Here is a 21,270-nt window from a genome sequence, read left to right on the forward strand (position 1 = left end):
CTGTGCCCTTAATTCAGAGTCCTCTGCCTTCCCAGAGCATTAATGCTGCATCCTGGAAGCTGTAAGAGGCTGAAGGAATAGAATCTAAAACCTGCCATAAACTGCCTCTGAGCTAAGCAAGACTAGGGTTGCTTTGGTGAAAATCAAAGAAAAGCATCAGCTCCCCTTCTCCTCTCCCTCCAGCTGCCGGGAACTGAGGTGTTCACGGTCTAAATACATTTCCTGAATTATGGAAAGTGCCTCCCTTTGGTATGAGTTAGGGATGCTTTCACTCCCCTGGGAGCCTGTGAGAGGCTTTGCTGCGGTGTGGGCAGGGGTCCTGCTGGCCCCCTGTCCACCTGGGACTTTCCCACCAGGAGTCTGAAGTCACATCTAACAGCGTGTCAGGACTGACGTTTCGGTGGAGAGGTGCCAGCGAGGTGCTGCACAGCGGGGAGGGGGAGCTGGGCTGTGCTGTGTGAAGGAGAAGCCCTGGAGCACGCAGGATGCCACCTCCTGGGGCTGAGAGCCCAGCCAGTCTCTCCTCGTCTGTAATTTGCACTTGGCAATGTGGCGCACGGCTTGAGAGTCTCTCACTCCGCAGCGTAGCAGCTTTGCACACCGCTGTGTTTAGCTGCACACGTGCATTTCCCACCTGCTCTGAGAAATGGTAACCTGCTGCCATCCAAGGGATTTTGGACTGGTGTTTGGGAATGCCATGGAAACTCATGTTTGGAGAAGGAAAATTCCCTGTTGTTTTCTCTTCAAGTTGTCAGCAGCGAGGCTCATCCAGCCTGTTCTCGTGGATATGGCTGCTAAAAAGGAGCTCATGGGAAAAAAACATATCTTCTGTCACTGATGTACGTGGGACCAGGGAGGTGAAGATGTGCTGATTGTGGGAGCAGAGATTTTCCTTATCTAGCGTATTGCTCAGAAAGGTATTAAGGCACTGGTGAACCTTGTCTGACTTTCACCTTCAGAAAATTAGATAAGAAGTGGTAGACAAGTGATGTTTTTATTAAAGCTGTCTCTTTTTTTGAGATTTAAACTAAAAACTATTTAGTGATCTATACAACAGGCTTTCTGACTAATTTTTGTGACTTGGCTTTGCCTGGAGGTGTATTGGGTGAGCACTGAGCAGCCGGCACTCCTGATCCCAGCAGTACAGTCAGCTGCAAGTTCTTGATACTTCAAGGGACTAGCAGGTATGGAAAGAAGCACACTGAACGTATAGCGCGTCTGATGCCACCATGCTTGTTGTTAGCTCCCTTCAGGGTATATCGTGTGTCTCTAAGCTATTCCAATTCCTCTTTCAGCCCATAAGTTGCTGACAGCTGCTCTGCTCTGTCATTAGAGCTTCTAAGGCAAACACGGGAGCGACACTGCTAAATGCTGCCGGAGATGCTGAATGGCTTGTGCAAAGCAGGATGGCATTTTGTCCAGCAAGTGATGTTGTGTCGTGAAAAAATCATATATGCAAAGGTACAGCAACAGCTTTTGCTTCTAATTAAAGCTGCATATGGAACCTATGGAGCTGCAATGTAGGTTTTCAAATCTGTGTGCTGCAGTAATAAAGGCATTAGTATTTGAGGCTAGTATTGGCTGTTAACTCTCCCTCTCTGATCCTTTCTTGGTTAATGAAATAGCTGTTGCATAAAAATGCAAAGATTTTGAGTTGTGAAAATGTGTGTTTGCACTGCTAATCACTTGAAAAATCAATCTCTAGGACTTTGTCTGTTAGGAGCAGCTGATTAGCTGCTCCCTATGCTTTTTCCCTTTTAATAAAACCCCCGAGTCGAACAACAGAAGGACTATAATTAAGAAGCACTTTTTTTTCCTTTCCCTGTGACATTCTGGCAAGTGGTAGCCAGCAGGTAGCCTGGCATAAACAGGACAGAAATGCCTTTGCACTGTTTGTGTGAGCCCAGACTTCACCTGTGCAGAAGGCAGATGGGGCTTTGCTCCCCTCTGCACTGGCACTAACAAACGCGGAGCCTGATCGCGGTTGTGCTGGGTCTGGCAGCGTGCTCTGTCCCGTGCTCAGCTGCCCCTGTGGGGATGCTCCTCCTTTGCCAGTTAGCACACTGGACCTTGGAGGTGCCAATGGGAGCCCCAGCAGGCCCCAACTCTAGGTTTCCCTGTGCATCTTTCTCAATGGCCTCAAGCCAGGTGATGATGAAGATGACCCAAAGATCTTTTGACCTAGCAAAAGGTAACTCAGTTTCTGTTAAGTTTCCTATGCTCCTGTATTTTACCCTGGAGAGTAACAGCTTGTATGGGAAAGAATAATTCCAAAGGCTAGGGAGGTGCATTAAAATCATAAAGATTCATGCTTCCCTACATAACTTCCCTGTTCAAAGGTATGTAATACAGTTTGACTAGCAAGACCATAGTTGAAAAAGGGAGCTCAGTGAACAAAGTTGAGGGCTTTGTTTTTTTCCTGACCAATACCTTCTGGTTTCTAAATGGCCATGTATCAACCACCTGGCATTGAGACAGTTGTTAGTATGAAAAATTAATTAGATACAATCTAAGCATAATACTGCCTTGATTTTCTGCAATGCAAAAAATAGTTTATATCCATAAAACACTAGCAGGAAATATGCCAATAAAATGACCGCTCTTCTTAAACTTTGTGTTGATTTTGTTTTTCAAAAAGATGAACAATTCCTCTAGCTAAAGGTGTGCCTTGTGCAGGCAGTTGCTGTGTTATCCAAGTTGCCCAACCCAGCCTGTGCTTCAGGTGTGATCAATACAACCTGCTGCCTTGGCCAAACAGTAATGGCTAACAATGACGGATTGTGCAATGGAAACCACTTGTTTGGTCTAGACACTACAGCTGCTAAAAGTCCCAAATTTGGGGGGGGTTGGTGTGGTTTTTTTTTTTTCCTTTCAAAAATCAAAACCTTGATTTGCGTTGTCCTGATTAGTAAACCTGAATGATGGGTTGGTAAATCCTGGTGCTGAGCAGTTGCATTATGTAGGTGTTTCTGCTAAATACTGTGAGAAACGTCATCTTTGCTCTTTCCCAGTAAGTAAGGGAGTGGTAGAGAGGAGGAGGGAGAGAGAAACCGAAAATCCAGGTAAAGCATACTGAGCACCGGAGGGCTGTCTGTCCTGGTGTGGCTAGAAATGGGCGATGGGCTCTGAGAAAAGAGTAATCCGTTTCCTACATGTATTTTGGAAACTCAGCCTGGGTGAGACCTTCCTCTGTCAGTAGGTGTGCTGGGTAAGGATGTATTTCCCACCTTTGATCCTACACGCCAAGTGGTTCGTTTGTGACGTACGGAGTGCACTGCAGTGAGTGCTCCGCAAGCCGCATTGCTGTCTTCGCTGCAGCTGCGGGCATTGGAGACAGTTGCTGTGCAAAGGAGATACCCTTTGTGTCTCTGTCACCCCCCCGCCAATACTGAGGCCTTTCAAGGCTTTTTGACTAGGTCTGCAATATGTCTATTTTTGCAGGACGATGGCTGCTGGGATGTTTAAACTGGTTAGTAGATTAATCCAAATGCTGAACAGTAAATAGGATGGGGTTTATACAGCCCTAATCATTTGCTTTGAAAGGAGCGTTTGGTCGACCAAAAAGTCCTTAGAAATCTATTAGCTAGAAATCCAGCAATTTATGTAGAAATTCATGCTTTTAGGTAAACCGTTGTTTTATCTTTAGTGTTACCTAAAGCTGGCACGGGGATGTGGGCACCTTTGGATGAGAAAGAGTCGTCAGTGCCTGGTTTTCCACCAGACTGCTGTGCCCAGAGGGGTGGGCGCGGGGTGCTGGGCACAGGGCTGGCCAGTCCTTGGGAGCTCTGTTTGTGCTGGAGGTGGCACCTTGCGCTGGTGGTGGTGTCAGGTAAATGGTGGAATGAAGTCTTCAGGAAGTGAAAGACTCATTTCATTCCCTAGAGTGTGAGTTTGCTTTCTTTCCAGCTGGATAAATAGCGTCATGTTCAAAACACATTTAAATCCAGGCACATAGTTTTGCAAGAAAAAACCTTTTTTTTTTTTTTTTTTTTTTTTTATCAGGAGAGAAAGCAGTGTGGGTAGAAGTAGGTCTAAGGAATTGGGTAAGGCAGAGCAAAGTGTGTGAACCTGTGTCATGAAGGGACTAACAGGGATCATCTGAAGGGTCTGTGGCACGGCTGGTTCAGCTACCAGCAAAAAAGGTCTATGGTGTGGTCAGCAGACGTCTTGGCGGGATCAAAGCCTTGTTTTTAAACCTGTTCCCAATTCCAGTGTTTGAAGCTAGAAATAGCACGAGCGTAGCAGAACACCATATGGTGAACACAGTCCTGTCCAGGCTGGGGCTGGGAACGGGGGCCAGGCTGCGTGCTCTGTTCAGGCCATCTCGTTTCAATGCTGAGCGTTTGGTTCACCACTGCACCAAGGCTTCAGCTTTTAGAGTAAACACATCGCTAATCCGATTGTCAAAGGTGGCGTGCGAGTAATACCTGCCTCGGGGACCAGTCTGATTGCTCTGAAGGTAAAAGAAATGAAGTCAGTAAAAAAGGTTGATACATATTCCTGAAGATCAAATTTGACAAGCATCCTCCAGACATATTTAATATAAAATATAGATTACGGTAATTTGCAGGATCTCTGGATTCTGGTCATCTAAGGCAGTTCTGCTGGGTTTTTTTTCTATATCTGTACCATGTACTGAAACATTAACTTGCAAACCCATCATGATCCCACAGATGAAATGGGCAGGAAACTCATTTCTATTGATTTCAGCCCTGGTTTGGTCTGTTGGGTGAAAAAAAAAGGGAAGTATATTACTTTTTGCCTTACACATCTGCCCAGACATACCAGGCTCCTGCCTGCTTCATCAGCGGCTCCACATCACGTCTGCTCACCGCTGCCTCCCCGACAGCCGCCTTCGTGCTGGCGACTGAACTGGCTTCCACCGGGGGATTTTGATTTTTCTGAGAAAATTCAGCTCCTGGTTTGTCAGCAACGTGAACTTGGGCAGAGAAAAAAAAATAATCCTCCAGAGTGGGGAGACAGTGAACCGGAGCTGGCACCAAGCTTCCCACCGAGCTCAGCAGTGGTGACGTGACCTGCCGCGGCAGACCCGCCGGCACTGCTGGCTGCGCACACCCTCACGGCTCCTCCGGGGCCAGCTCTCCCAGGAGCAGTTTTCTGTTGAAGTTTTAATTAACTAAATTTATGATTATACTTGAGAAAAAGCATTCTATATTACTGAGCACGGGGGGGTTAGACTAGATGATCTCAAGAGGTCCCTTCCCATCCTCAAAGATTCAGTCATTCTGTGTGTTTTTAAAGCCTTCTTAATTATTAAACTAGCAGTTGTTTTTTTTTTAGCTTTTCCAAGAAGACAAGAAGCAGCTATTATTTCTTAGCAGCAGATGTACTGTAACTCTTGATTATATTAATTTGACTGTTAATAGTTTTTCCTTCTTCATGATTTGTTTTTGTTCATAACTTGCTGTTGCTATTCTCCAATGTTTCTTGTACAGCTGCTGCAGATCCCCTCCATGCAAAAACCTACTGAAAATATTTTAATATTAACCCCACACAGCCTTTTAACACAACTGGAGTACTTCTAGAATCTTGGTACACTTGGTATATTTTCCTTTTGGGAAGAGGCAAAAACTCAAAGCTGCCCAAGCAAAAGCTAATCAACTTTGTAAACTGATTAGTCAGCAAAGTAAATTATACTAACAAAAAAAAAAAAAAAAAAAAAAAAAGAAGTTACTTTTCCCTGGAAATATTTGATTTGTCCTGTGTTTCAATGAGTAAAGATGTGAGGTTTAGCAGGATACTCAGGCTCAAATGATTGTTGGTGTTTCCTTGCATAAAGCCCTCGCTAGCTCCGTGCCTGGTCTGTTTGCATGATGGGGATGGGAAGAAAGAAACTTCTTGTTATCATTCATCAAAGGCTTCCAGCATGCCTTTTTTATTTTTATTTTTTTTTATTTTAGTGTCAGAGCTTGGGTTTCCTGGAACATCAAATGGTAATTATCTCCCTGTGTTTCATGACCTTTCAGTCAACTCAGATTTTGTTTTTGGATTCATTACTAATTCTGTGGCCAATTTTTAAAGGAATCTCAACTTCACCTTTAATTAGAAGGCAGCAATCTTGCGTTCCCGGTCAGTCACAAGGCTTCAATTACTTCAACTGACAATTCAGCGTAGCATGTCGATGGTTGTGTATGCATGCCTGAAGACAGGCAAAGTTTTAGCTGGTTTTCATTAATAAAGGGCACTTCAAAATATGGTTATACCCGTGTTTGATGTGCCTTGGGTTTGGGGTTTGCAGCCCGCCGAGCGTGGCTCTGAGGCCGTTTGGCAGGAGGCTCGGCAGTGCCCAGGGGTTGCGGGTGCCCCTGGAGAATGTGCTCTCTCGGGATCACGTTTACGGTCACTAACCGGCCTGGCAGCATTCAAACCCACTGGAGTGTGACATTTTCCACACGACAAAGGAGCCGGAGACAGACGGCACCTGCGGGAATAGCCCTACGGAGAGCCAGTTTCAGGAGAAAGCGTTGTCTGTTTTGGGCAGATACTTGGTGTTGGCTGAAACAAGTGCTACAAGTCCCAGGGAGGGGGAGATCTTTAAGGTTGATTTCTAACCAGCCAGGAGCGCTCAGTGCCTATGGTGTAAGTGAGAACTTGACCTGCTCCCACGGTCAGAAAGGCCTGTGGATAAAAAGCTGGAAGCAGGAAGACACTTAAAGCCATCCAAAACGCAGAAATGTAGATGTGTGCTGGGCAGGATATCGTGCCATGCTGACAGCCTTGCAAGGTTGGCCGGTAAAGATACTCTTTACAGACGGTGGAATATTAGACCTTGATACTTTAGAAGAGATTTATTTGCTATTTATCCTCCCAAAGGTTTATCCTGCAGGTGTCGTGAGGTCCCTTTGACCTTTATTTTGGAGCTCCTCAAAAGAAAGTGCATTTCTTTTGTGCATCCCACCCGGTGAGGATGTCAAGTGCCCAGCCGGCAGCAGAGCCGCAGGTCGGCTGGGTTCTCAGGGCTGCCCACGGTCTTGGGCTCTTTCATGCTCTTTGCTGTAACACCGAACCGTCCCACGCCAGGAGGTCGGGGCCCCGTACCAGCGGCGCAGCACCTGATGGCCTCGTGCTCCTGCAAGGACAGCCCAGGTTTCCTGCCTTTCCAGGCACGGCTGCAGTGTGGATGTGGGTTTCCCTCCTGTGCAAATTAAATATGAAACCGTTCCTGTGACTTTATATCTTTGTAAAAACGTCCTATAAAAATATGATGCTCAAATAGATGCTTTTTTTTTTCCTCTGGAAGCCCAAATAGTTGCCGCAGTGGATCGAGTTAAACACGTAAGTGTATTTTCCTGCTGTTACACTCTGTTCTGAGGCTTCTAAACTATATCTTCATTTTCTTGCAGAATCCTCCTGAGTCTCTTCCACGGTCTGAGCTCCCGTGAGCATTCGTCTCGGCTCTGTCCTACTCTGCTAAGCCCAGCTCCTTCCCTGCCACTTCAGCCGAGCCCCTTCCTCACGCTCCAGGCTCTCAGGCGCCCCTCTCTGCACCCAGGGAGAGCTCCTTTAGCGGTGGGATCCATCCGGGAGGCGACGGGCGTGGGTAAGGGCTGCGAGGCGATAGTGGCTGTCAGCTTCCTGCAGAGCTAATGAAAAAGGAAAGGGATGGCAGCTACATGGTTTTGTTGAGGAAAATTCCAGAAGAATGGGACAGGTGGCTCTGGAAAGACAGAAGAGAGTATGAGGACTGTTCTGGGATCTCCTTTCTTGTTTCGATCCACACAAAACTTCTTGAATTTTATTCTCGCCGAGATGTACTTCTCACATGTAAGAAAGCAGTGGTTGCATTTATTTGAAAAACAAAGAACACACGCCAACCCAACAACCTAATGTGGATTAAATGGCTTCCATTGGCCAGCCACTTGAGGAAATATGGGAATATGATCAGGCTAGAGTCCTGGGTGGTTTTTAGTAACGGTAATACGGCAAATCCTCAGGTGGCTTCCAGGTAGAAATTAAAGTATGGGATCATCTGACACAACTATGCCATCCAAATGATTTTAGTCCCAAAAGCAGTCATTTTCTTGCTTGTTGATAGGAAAATCTGTTGGCCTGTATTGAGGATGAGCGAGAGAGATTTGAATGCGCTGGGGAAATGTCACCGTGGCCTGGGAGTTCGCGGAGGCTGTGCAGCAGTCGCTACAGAAGTGTGTGCCTGGGAAATCCGTGCCTCTCCAAGCCACCGCCGACACTGCGGTTCTGGCTGTATGCAAGTAAGCACTGCAGAGGTCTCCAACCTAAAAATGGAGCTGGCAAGGGGGTATAAGTGATTCTCTTTAGAGGGACCCCCAATTCTGAGAGCTTCTGATTCTAGTAGCCATTCTTGCTTGGAAGAACTAATTCGTGTAGTTGTTACAGCCCTATCATCTACACAGCTTAACAAGTTTTCCTCACTAGGTATGAGGGTGAAATGAATTCTGCACAGAGAATAGCTCCACACAGGTGCTAATTCCATCACATTATGTAAATAGCCTGTGACTAATGGAGAAGCCTATGAAATGAAATAAAAGACATCAGTCAGTACATTTGCGTGGAAACCAAGCTATATGCCAAAGGAACCTTGTTTAAAAATGAGTGATAGCAGACAAGATAATTCTAAGGTTGCCATTGTGGAATATTTTAAAGTGTCTTATTAGCATAGAGTTGAAAGGACAGTGGTGTTTTGTGTTTGTGGAGTCTATCAGGTTCCACTAAGTACACGTGCAGTCCTGACCCTTTGTTGTGAGGTTACGTAGAACTGTGCTGTAGATTTTCTTTCTTCTGAGAGTACTGTTTAAAACAGTGAAGAAGAAAACCAAATATTTATATGATGAAGCAAACTTCATGTATACCTAATGGCTTGGTTTATCACCCATCGACTGTGATGGACCTGGGGAAAGTGGGGAGTTGAAATAAAAAAAAAAGAAAAAGGCGAGTCTGTGAATGTGAAGAATGATTTTTCTCCTGAAAGCCAATATTTCATTTCCATTAAATAACATCCAGAACTGCAAGTAAGAAGATGGCTATGTCGTGTTGGCCACTCTGTGCATCTTGTGAAACAAATTGAAACAAGCACAATCTGGGTGTGGGGCACAGGAGGAGGAATTCGGGAGAGGAGGTGCAGGGCTGACAGGACTTGCCATAGTTAGACCATGATAGTTTGTGAGTCCCAAGATAATGTTTTGTTAAAAACCCTCTGTCAGGGCTGGTGTTTTGTCGTCTTTTTACTTTGTTTTCACTCTGCGCCATAGGCCATTTCAACCTGGAAAAGCTGTCATAAATGTTTTAAAATGACCTTCATGCGTACACAAATGCAAAGGTTTTGCTGTGTTTACGACAGTGCAATGGGGACATAGTTTGGCAACTTGTGTGCGGGTTCTTTTTTATTTGGATGGGGTTTTACCTTCAAAGGATCCCAAATGCTGGGTCAACGCTTCTGTGCCATCACTCTGAAACTCTGATACCGTTCCTGGGCAGAGGACAGCGTGTGCTCTTGCAGGTCTGAAGCCGTGCGTCTTCTGATGAGGTAGAGCAGAACTAAGCACACACCCCTGCAGGTGTAACCTTTTTTTTTTTTTTTTGGGGGGGGGGGGGGACTGGAATTTGCATTTCTGTCTTCTAGCCAGCCACAGCTCTTCCGAAGATAGGGGTGTAATGATCTGTGAGACATTTATTCAAAGCTGGTTAAGATTGGCCAACGGCTCAAGTGTTAGCGAGATTAAAAGGACGGAAGCATAACGGTATAAACTGCGTTTCTACAGGACAGTAGGCTAAAATCAAGGTGTGCTTCGAGAGGCACGGAGCAGAGCTTGCTGCTTAAGAGCCAGGGCATAAAATAACATATTGTAATTGCCTTATACGGCCACATTTCTACAAGTATGTAGTTACCTGCCTTGCCATAATTTCTCTCTCTTTCTAGAATCTGAGTAAGATTCAGACACTTCTTAGATGCAAAATTTATCTCCCTGAAAGTCAGACTGGTGTTTTTTCAGAATGTTACCCGTTGTGGTACAGTTTAGTGCAATGTGAATTTACAGCTATGTCAGGGTGAAATACTCTTGCCTAACAATTGATGCAGCTGTGATGTAACTTTAAAAAATATAATGCCAGAAGTAGAACCTGGGTATCATTTTCCATTTGTAGTGGATCAGGGCTGAGTAAAATAAAAGCATCTCATCTTCAGGGCTGGAATCTGTCCTAGTAATGTGTCATTGTTAAATCCCCGGAGCTTTTATCATATGCAATAGAATATGGATAATTAAGCAAATGTGGTATGAACATTTTGGCTTAAGCAAGAAAAATCAGAAGCATCTTTCTCCTACTTAGATATTGATGAATTAAAGCACAGCAGTAGATGCTACTTTGGAAACTAATATGTACCAACTGGGCTGCAATGCAGCACTCGGAAGACCTCTCAATATTTGTGCTACAGGCAAAATTCCCTGAGCTGCTGAAAGGAAACTTCCACTCTGACAAATTGCACAGGTTATTCAGTGTATCTGCAAACTGTCTAAGAAAACAGTATTCCAAACACATTGGTTACATTTGAGTACAAATCATAAAGTACCATATTAAAAAGTTGCTCTGCCCTTGAGGCATAAATTCACTTGAAACCTCCCTGGTTTATGATTCTGTCCTTCTCCAACAAAAAATTATGTCAGCACTGTGAGCCCCGAGAAGGTTCTTTAGCTGTTTTTAAGTCCTTCTGTCTTCTGGAAACAGCAAATACCTAATTTTTCACTGATCTCTGTTTATCTAATAAGTGAGCATGTGAAATGCTAAACCAGTTTCCAGAACTGTTTGTATGAGAAATGTCCTGTCAAGATTAGAGACAGTAGAATTTACCAGCTGGGCAACATAACAGTTTAATACAGAGTAATATTTATTTATCAGTAGGCAGGAGGAATCAAAGTATTTAAATAACACACAGCAATGGCACTGCTTTTGTGCACGTACATAATTACAATCAATAATCAATTGAGCTCTCTGTTGAATGGAATCATTTTCACAATGAATGCCATTTTCCAAGTATCTAACTCTAGTTATATGTGCTCACAGTTAAACCAACCAACCATAAAATACAAATACATGTAAAGAAATACCAATTTACAAGGATGTTTATAACTATATTGGTCTGGCCTACATGACCAAACCACTTGAACAAAGCTCTGATGCACGTTTTACAAAAAAACATCATGGCAAAGACTTTGTACATTTAGGTAACATTCTGGAGTTCAGGTTCCCCCTCTAGCTTTCTGTAATTAATTCCATGTTCCTGCTCCCCTGAGGGAGCTCACAGTCTTCCATCTGGTTGCATCAAGTAACAACAGTCTGGTGAGCAAGGCTCTTACCATTCTGCCTATTTGCTATACCAATAAAATAAGGGAAAATGAAGTTATCAGCAATACCTGACACGGGGCAACATTTGTCAGTTTAATATGACTTGAGCAATCTGTAAGTATTGCATATCGCACGGTCACATACATCACTGTCACACACCACGCTGGAGTCCACAATACTCATCTCCTAAAAATAAGTAACTTCTCTTTGTCCCTATTCCTATCAAAGTCGATTCACTCCTATTGACTTGGCTGGCAATTAGCGATCAGCCTGCATGTAAAGCCAGTGGATGTAATGAGAGAACACACAGCGTGAAGGGAGACATCTTCAAGACAGTGATGATGCTCTGTGTGGTTAGCAATGATTTTTAAACGTGCGGCATTAAGAAAAGAGATGGGTGATAACTGAATGCTTCGACCAGAAACGAAGCCTCAGCGCTTGCGTCAGATGAAAGTGTAAAAGGAAGAAATGACAAGAAACCGTCAGGGTGTAATTACTCACAGCCGATGCTGAAGCAGTCTCGCTACTCAGAGAGCTTCCACCTGCTAACCAGGAACCCTCTCATGCCAGGATTCAGACTGGAAAAATTCATTGCTTAACTCTGATCAGGATGTCAGGAGCAGACACTTAGTGTTACAAAAAGCAATAGCAACTGGTTGGTTTGTTTTGGTTTTTTTTTTTTTTTTAAAGTTGTTGAATGCCACAGAAACATACAACCCGAGCACTTGCAGGGGGAGACAGTATAAAGGGAGGCCACTCATCAGCGTCCTTGGCCTTCTCGTAAGGTCACAGAGTTTCTGCTGGCCCACTGACCACAATCTGGTGTTCATTTTGTGGCTCTATTTAAACCACCTGGGGCCTGATAACTGAAACCACCCCTGCTGTAAAACTAAGCCCCTTTGGGCATGTCTGTGGGGTGGGAATACAGCTGTGGGGTCACTTAGGCCAAGTTCACCCATGGGAATCTCAGCTAGGCCTGATTCAAACATGAAATACTGTCTGAGATGTTTGCCACGACCAGAACTGAGAGAAATCGGAACTTTTTTTGTGTCTAGCATTAATAAATGAGAGTATACTCGGAGGAATCCAGCTGGTAACCCAGCCTCCAGCCGGTGCGCCACCATGGTTTGTTAAAATGCTCTGTTCAGGGAAGCATCTGACAGTGTTACGTGGGTTTCTGTACGGGTACCGGCATCTCCAAGAAAAGTGAAACTCCTGGATCAGATTTGCTCTCAATTAAGCAAGTGAGGTAGAGATAATCAATCACTTTATTACCCTGGAGTCTCAGCTTTAGAACAGAGAAGCAACACCATCACCTCCCCTTCCCCAAAGCACGCACCAGCCGCTCCGGGGTGGCAGAGGAGCGCTGGCTGCGAGTTGCTGCTCTCTGCTCGGGTCAACGCCTCTTGTGCTGAACAAGCAGACGGTGTGTATCAGCAGTGAGGGGAGCCCAGTGACCGAGAGCTGGAGTTAATGGAGATAATTAATACTAAGGTAGTCTCAACGAGCTGATCATTACCCTTTATTAGGTATTTATCGGTCTCCTGGTGGTTTATTTGGATGATGCACAAGGCAGGTGTTTAAGTCACGGTTTAAGCACTCTACTTCACACGCATGATATTTGATCTAATTAGAAAAAAAATACTAAATTATACCAAAACTAATCCATACCTGTCACTCAAATACTTGATTACCACATCACTGCCTTTCTTGCCCTTGTGACCGCTGCCCTTAGGCCTTCAGTGGGATCAGGTGCTAACAGATTTCAGTGAGGTCTCTTTGCTCAGTGGGAATCAGGAAGCACTTGGCAATCCAGCGTGTCTGCCGGAGCTTGTGAGGCTCTTCTCACACAACACCTCTGGTGAGTGGAGTAACGCAGGCAGTTTGCTCTAATGCTGTAGCATCAGAACAAGAGAGCTATGACCTGATGGGCTCCTTTAAGAACTGCATGACTACAGAAGATGATGGTCCCCGTCCAAGAGAATTTTACAGCCTTAAGGTAAGCTCCATCATAGCTGAATCATCAAGGAGCTAATTGTAATTTGAGTGTTAGTTCTCCTTGCTTGGGGGGGGGGGGGGGGCGGGGCATCAGTAACTGCCGAAGTTAGAGAATAAATTACAAGGAATTTTTTGGACAAGTGTTAAAACAAGGGTGATTTTTGGAATGATAAAAATAAGGGGGGGGCTTTAGCAATATAGTTATTATAATATATATAATATAATTAATTAACTTGAACAAGAGGATGCATGGTGATTTGTTGGACTGAGGTATTCTAAATGTTGTATTTAAACAGCCCAATGTTGACCAATTATTTATGTTGGCACCGTAGCATGGATGAAGAATATGTTTGGTTATTTTTTTATGGCCATATTGCAAAGTGTTTTCTAAAATATGTTACTTTGAGAAAAGTTGTGTTCAGTATTACACCTTTAGGCTTCTATGCACTGTGTTGCAAAAGAAATTGTTTTCAAACAAGAGTCCAACAGAAATGACAACACGTGCCTCAAGCGTGGCCTCTTGCTAGTGCAGAAATGTGGAGAAAGATATTTCTGAAATTAAAACATAAACCTAATTTTCTACTCAGAGAGGAACCTATAAACTGGATAAGCAGCTAAAAAAACTTACTCTGAATTCCTAGTGTGTGTGTTTGATAATGGAGATTCTAAAAGGTCGGTTTGAAGGGCCAGGGATGATGGTAGCGGAGGAAGCAATGATCTGTACTGGTGGTTTGGAGCAGAATACAGCGCTTTTAGGAGAGATGCTAAGTATGTCTTTCATCTTGAACAGCATTAATCTGAGTGGAATTTGCAGTACGTCAAATACAGCCTGTATTAGTGCTCATTTAAAAAAAAAAAAATAAATCCAGCTCTAGCCTTTTTCTTTGTTAAAATACAATTTCTAGGCTGAACTGGTACTAAATCATGGCAAACTGCATGCCAGGGATGGAAGAAAGTTAAAGGATCTGCCTTCCAGTGTGATCTGCCTACGAACTGTTGTACAGATTAACCAGAGGTGGGAACAACGTAGAGTTGGAAAATTAAAAGGCCAGAAAACAGTCTATGAAAAGGCTGATGAAGTCAGGAATGCCCCAGTATTCATGGTTTACTTGGTGAAGCCAGGTAAACTGTAACAGTGGCCGAATTGGAAATATTTTTACTGGTGCTAAGGTCGTATGCCAGTGACTTGGAAGTTGTGGATTAAAAAGTAAGATGTTAATACAGTTTATAATTCATTATTATTGATCTTTAGGACTCTTGGAAGTGGTTTATTAATTATTGATACTATCATAAAGTACCTGTTAAGAGTATGCCTATGGGAGCGTAATCCTGGTTTTGCTGAACTAAATGGCAAAGGCTTCCTCTAAACCCAGCGGTAACGTGATCAAGACCTACAGAAAGAGGTCATCTGCAACAAAACACAAAATGTTGCGAGATGTTGGATTATTTTAGATAACCACGGGGGGATTATTTAATTTCAGAGATCCCTTAGACGCATCCGTTTGCAGATTGGAAAGGGCAATATTTTCATACTCCTCTTGTGATGCCGAGCATCTGCAGTGGTGGACTAACGACATCAAATCCTTCTGAAAATTCTTGTTGAGAAATCCATAGAAGACAGGATTGATGCATGTTGAGATCATGGCCACCAGGTGGCATATTGTAAATGCCAGGTTATGATTACAGCTCATTAGTGCCTCATGGTTCCAGTCAAAAACAACATTGAATATATTGAGAGGCAACCAGCAAGCTGCAAAAGTGACAACAATTGATATCAACATCATATTAATCCTTTTGTTTTCACTCAGTCTGCTGTCATTCTCTCTCAACCTGTCTATTTTACCATGTCGCCTTCGAAGACATACGAATATCCTGAGATAGCAGATAAAAATGAACCCCAGTGGGAAGCAGTACTGGAAAACCAGCAGACTAGTGGTAAAAATCAGTCGCTCTGTAACAGATGGCCATGCTTCGACGCAAGCAACCTTGTTCTTGTAGAAATCGCTATGGACAGACAGATGTTTGAAGGGTTCATCGGTTAATTGGTGAAATACTAGAAAAGGAATGGATATTATGAGGGAAAACCCCCAGATGAAAAGAATTCCCCAGTAAGCATGTGAAATATTAGGCTTCCAGCCACGTGGGTTCACAATTAACTGATATCTCTCGATGGCAATCAGTACAAGTGAGAAAATGGAGACTGTGACGGATATACTTTGTATAAAAGAACTTACTTTACACATAGCTTCCCCAAATATCCAGTAGTCCATTAAGGTATATGCAACTGTGACAGGAATACACATGATACAGATCAAAACATCTGATAAAGAGAGGTTGGCAATCAGAATGTTGGTAACGTTTTGAGCTTCTTTCCGTCTCTTTATTATAAAAATCAAGCAAAGATTTCCAAAAAGCCCCACTATTGTAACTAATGCGTAGGCTGTAATGAGCAAAAATTCTGCAAGGAAGGAAGGCTGGCACGTATCAAAGTTCAAAAACTGAGAATAGCTAATATTAGAGAGAGTCTGATTAAACAGAATCTCACTGGGATGCTGTATGGCTTTATCCATCGTGAAGCATCCCCCAACCTATGGACAAAACCTAGTATGGTTTAGAATACGCTTTGTATGGGGCTTTCCAAGGCAACGATTACTATGAGTCTATCATAGTTGTTGTCCTTGAAGTTTTGATCAAATTTAATTTAATTAATTATAGCACTGGAAAAGCCCGTGGTTGAGCATTAGTGGGTGTATGTATATAGTTATAGATAGATGCAGGCTGTTGCCTTTCCGAGGTTCTGCACTGGCAGCGTTACAGACCTGTAACTGATGGTGAAGTACAAGAAATAGCAGTGATAGCTCTGATTAAACTTGTATGAACATTTTCATACAACTCTTCTTTTAGCAACTGTGGATAAACTTTTCAAAATAAAATAATTTAAGATCTCTCTCAGCCAAAGATTTATCAAAGTTTAAGGAATTCCAGTAAGGATAATCAGTTGCTTTTTTTATGATCAGAAAAGAAGAATTGGGTCCTGCCATCACATTGCTAGCTTAGACATCACACACATTTTCTCCAGAACTACAAAGCAATGTAAGCTAATACATCAAATCCCTCTGGCTTAATCAAAATGATAGGTGCTAGAGCTTAAGTGATATTTAACACCTCTATGAATGGCACCTGTAAGGGAGTTTCCTTTCTGTTTATGTATTAAAGACAGCGTGTCCTTTTTCGTCAATCTAATTTGACAAAAATGTAAACCAAAGATCACATCTTAGTTCTACACATAGTTAATTCCATATCAGTGGTTGCCAAAGGTTGTCTCATTTCCCTACACACCTTTCACTGTTGTACAAGTTTGACAAATGATGCCCCCCAAATTTTCTCAAATTTTTTTGACCCAGAGTTGATTCTTCTTCCAGTTCTAACTTAAACAGGTGTCAAGCAGAAAAATCTATTAGCACAATTCCATTGCTATAAAAGTAATATTAATGCGAAGAATTGGCTTCAGCAGAATATCTTGATGGGTCTGAATTTATCACTGAGTTAAAAAGTTAATCTTAAATCAAAGGCTCACCAGCTCTCTGGCCAGAAAGAGGTTGTTTCCAACCTGGGAAAGGAAAAAAAGAAGGATGTGAAGAGTTGTTGTTAAAATTGAAAGATAAGTATGTTCTACGCGTACCTTTCAAAACTCAACTCTTAACTCACCTTAATTCCTTTTTGAAGTAGGAATTATTGGGAAACTAGCTGGAAGGAGGTCATTCTTCACCTCTAGTAATAAATACCATAGTGTTGAGAGCCTGTGGAGAAAGAATGAAGAAGCAGTGGGAAGTTAAAGAGAATGCACAGGAAGAAGGGATAGGTGGATGTTTTGTTATTACTAGAAATAAACTCTTTATGCATAGAAATTTGTCAACCTTTTTATAGAAATGATTGCCATTATTTAATCACTAAGGAATAAAGTTTTTTTTCGTTGCTTGCATGAGATTAAACATCAAATCCAGGGTTAAGCTGAGAACTATGATTCTATAACTGTTTGCCCCACAGGCACTCAAAGAATATTCCAGCCAGAGCTACATCCTGGACTGATTTATCCTGGTACTTTTGCTTGACAGAGGTCTGGGTTCTTCAAATTAAGATTCTAAAAAACACCCCCAAAACAACACAACCACCTCTGGAGCATTATTACTACTCTCTTTCTGACTAAAATACACTTTTCAACTAACGTAGTCATGTTGGAGTGAAAGTGGCTGTAGATTTATGTGACTATGTGTGGCCTGATGTTCCAAATACAACGGAATTTGTGGTCAGGGGCTAACGTTAAGCCCTGTAGCCCCCCTGAATAACCCACCTGGCTTGGTTACAGCTGTATTTTGGGAATGACATGGAAACCTGTACAATCATGCTGCAAAAGCTGTTGAAGTCTAGTGGCCCAGGTAGGGTGTGTAGTCCCTCACAGGTGTCCCTACCCCAGCAGGGCAAGAGCCAGAGCCACGTACCATACTGTGCGTGTATATATATCTATATATATACACATACATATATATATATATATATACACACACACACGCACATGTATACTACTGTGCGTGTGCCAGCTTGCAGAAACTCTTCCAGTGAGTCCAGGAGGAGTGAAAGGGATGCCGAAGGTAGCACAGTCGCACCCTGCACACACTGATGATGTGGCTGGGCAACACCCTGAAATGCCCTGTAAACCCTGGGGCAGCACGAACTGCCTGGCTGAACTTCTCACACAGAAGGATCCGTGAGCTGGATGGGCAAGGGGCCGGGCGGTGGTAAATGTTGCCCTAATGAGCTTCGCCGCCTCTTTAGATGTGTAAGGTTCTAGAGCCTGGCTGCTTTATCCCAAGGGTGATCTTTCTCGGTGCGCTGCCCGCGGTTTTCACCCGACTCACACAGATCTGTGCCCTGCCCTTTGAGAACAGATCAAGTGTTAGCAGGGGATCGGGCTTGGAAGCAAGATACTTTCAAAGACAAGCTCTGCTCTTCTCTGCTTTTTATGTGAGCAGGAGAAGCTGTGGGGACTCTAAGGACATGAGGCTGAGCCAGGTTTGTAATATTTTATGCACTATTTATTATGCTTGCTTATTTATCCATGGTTGCACAACACAGTTTGATAGCAAGTGCTGAATGTCCTCTCCCAAGAATTCACTGTGGGTAGCAGGGCTTCTTTGGCACTTTCTACCATTAAGGAAAAGTCCCTGTACCGACCTTCTGATCAGTTCACTCACTACATCAGCTTTAGGCACACTAATCATCTACATTGTCCTTTTTTCAGGAAAAAGATTAATTTCCTTACACTGCTTGGTTTGTACAGTGAGTTAAAAAGTGTAGGTTTTGGTACATGTCATTCTGCAAGGCAATTTAAGCATTTCCGTGGCAATAAAACAATTACACCTGTCTTGTTTAAACATCTAGAGTATTCATAGTATTAGAAAAATAAGTTACACAAGTACTTACTGCAGCATGTTGAACTATGTTGTAATACATACTAGTATTTTTTTCTAAGCTAATAAATATTAGCAGAATCGGCATCCTTCAACTGCAACTACAGCTGATATCAGAATTGATGTATTTAATAAGAGAACTAATTACTTCAACCCCTAACCCATGTATTTTGAAAAAGATTCTCTACCATAGTGAGAGTTTAACACTGTGAGAAATGATAATCCACCAAGCCTAGTTGTTTCATTCCTCTAGATTCAGAAACGTTACTGAAACATGCATAAGCAAAAGAAAGTTAAAAGCATAGTCTAAAGAAAATGAGTTTTAAAAAAGCTTTCTCTCCTAAATATTTTCTTACCTATGTTAGAGATGCATAGCCCCATCCTTTCAAAGTGACCAGTAAATGTTTCAGTTGTAAACATCATCTGTTTATTAAGTTCCAAAGTATTCCACAGATAAAATGTGAAGGAAACTTTCCATTCAGTTTTAAATATAGGATATAGAGAATACAATAATCCTTTAAAATATATATTTCAGGAACTTTTGCCAGTTTTATGGATTTTCTGACTTCTTACCTGATGAAAAATTCAAGTCATATCCACACTGCCTTTCACAATTTGTCTTTTTCCTTTTTGAGTTAATTACAAAGCCAGCAAACACATCTCCTTTGTGTATAAAAGAATCCAAAGCAGAGCCATCTGCTGCCAAAGCAATACTTAAACTCTCCTTTCTTCTCTTTCTGAAACAAACCACAGTTCCACAATTTTCAACTGTGACTGAATCCACCAGTCTGTAGAAAGGCTGCTGAGGAATAAAGCAAGCTCTGGAATCCACGAAGAGGCGAGCAGCAATGAGCAGGGAGCAGAAAGGGCTAGTAGTCATGGGGATGGATTTTCCTCCACGGTGCGGCTTCCCTCCACCCTGTCAAACACCTTATCTTGCAATTTCATTTTCAATTATCTTATCTGTTCTGCAGTGCAAATGTTTTCCTTATGTTGGATTTCGAACATAAACATCTGCAGATGGCTTATTGCTTTTTTAACTGAGAGAGATATGAAAATACAGTAAGCTGCTTAGAAAGGGCATGCACATCCTATCAAGTGTATCATTTGCTCTCTTGCAATTAAGATCATCATATTTTCCTTATGAATTACTATTTTAGCTTATACTCTAGAGATACGAAATTACTCCTGAAAAGCAAAGCGTGGCACACTACACTGGCACATATTACAAAGGGACTTTATTGTTTTCACTGTTTTCCCAGTAAAAGCCCATACCTTTTATAGTCACTTCTTTATAAAAATTACCATTCAACGTTTCCCCGTTAAATATTTAGAATGGATGTTTATGGGACAGGAAAGGAACTGTTTTTTTCTTAGGGTGTGCTATCTGGTACATTGCTGTTTAAACTCTTGAATTTGTACCTGGGTCCACTTAACCCCCAGTATCTCAGTCTCTTACACTGAACCATCTTGTGGCTCTCCAGTACTAGAAAAAGCAACAGCAACAGAAAATGGTCCAGAGTTAGAATGTGTCTGTATGGGGACAGACTCGGGAAAACTAGACGAGAAGTCCCTGTTAAATTAGAGAAGTTGAAACCTGCAGACAAAATATTTGAGAGTATTGGAGTCTGTTTTACTGCATCTGGGTTTTTTGGGTTTGGTTTTTTTTTTTGAGAGAGAATGATTCTGAAAAGCAGTAGTATTTTTGAGATGAGCAAGACTGATGCTGTACCTAAAGTACAGGTTAGAACTAATTATCTGAAACTAATTGTTAGTTGTCATGCTATTCTATTTGTAGAAAATAGAGGTGGAGGAAGCCTCTGAGATCAGCCAGATGAACCTCCTGCTTCTAGTATATTTGCAACTATTCATGATATGTTTGTCTAACCTGGTTTTAAACATCTGTGGTAATCCTAGATTAGCTATTCAAGTGCCTAATTTACTGTTAGTAAGACTTCCTTAACACCTCCCCCTAAAATTTCCTTCACTTTAGTTTAGCCCATTGCTTTTTATTCTAGGAGTTTTAACGAAAATGCTACAATCTAGCAATGTGAATATGATTTTCTAAAACATTTCTAGCACTTGCTGGTTTTGATAATGTCAAAAATACTAGAAAAACAAAGCTTCTAGTTGTAGTGTGACCCAGGAAGTTAATCAAGACCTAAACACGCAATGTGCTGGATATGCATCAGAACAAGCCATAAAAATGCATTGCCTGTTTATAAAGGAAATACATGAATAAAATTAAAAGGTGTTCTGATTCTATTTATAAATTTCAAACAAAGGTTGGGTTGCTTATTTACATAGGCCTCTGTTTCTAATATAACACTCTATGCAAGTCCTCTGTCTCTGGAAAGACTGAAGTGTTTAACGAGTGGTCCCCTCGGTTTTATAGTCATATCAATCTGCTGCCTTCTGTGGATTTAATTTTGTCATAACCCATTTTGTTGTGAATTAGATGGCATCT

At 42.4% G+C, this 21,270-nt stretch overlaps 1 protein-coding gene across 1 annotated transcript; it reads right to left on the reverse strand.

Annotated features, from left to right (window-relative positions):
• Positions 1-13,593: 13,593 nt before the first annotated feature.
• Positions 13,594-19,627, reverse strand: LOC130153968 (neuropeptide Y receptor type 6-like). Its single transcript, XM_056349487.1, has 3 exons — positions 19,377-19,627; positions 17,044-17,135; positions 13,594-16,945 (listed from the first exon to the last, which is right to left on the reverse strand). The coding sequence occupies exon 3, from the start codon at positions 15,903-15,905 to the stop codon at positions 14,784-14,786; it is 1,122 nt and encodes a 373-aa protein (XP_056205462.1). The 5' UTR covers positions 15,906-16,945; positions 17,044-17,135; positions 19,377-19,627; the 3' UTR covers positions 13,594-14,783.
• Positions 19,628-21,270: the final 1,643 nt, after the last annotated feature.

The sequence above is a fragment of the Falco biarmicus genome, chromosome 8, assembly GCF_023638135.1.
Source record: "Falco biarmicus isolate bFalBia1 chromosome 8, bFalBia1.pri, whole genome shotgun sequence".
Lineage (NCBI taxonomy): Eukaryota > Metazoa > Chordata > Aves > Falconiformes > Falconidae > Falco > Falco biarmicus.

Bases quoted from the DNA above. Each gene is read 5' to 3' on its own strand.
- LOC130153968 (XM_056349487.1), bottom strand. From the start codon at position 15,905: ATGGATAAAGCCATACAGCATCCCAGTGAGATTCTGTTTAATCAGACT.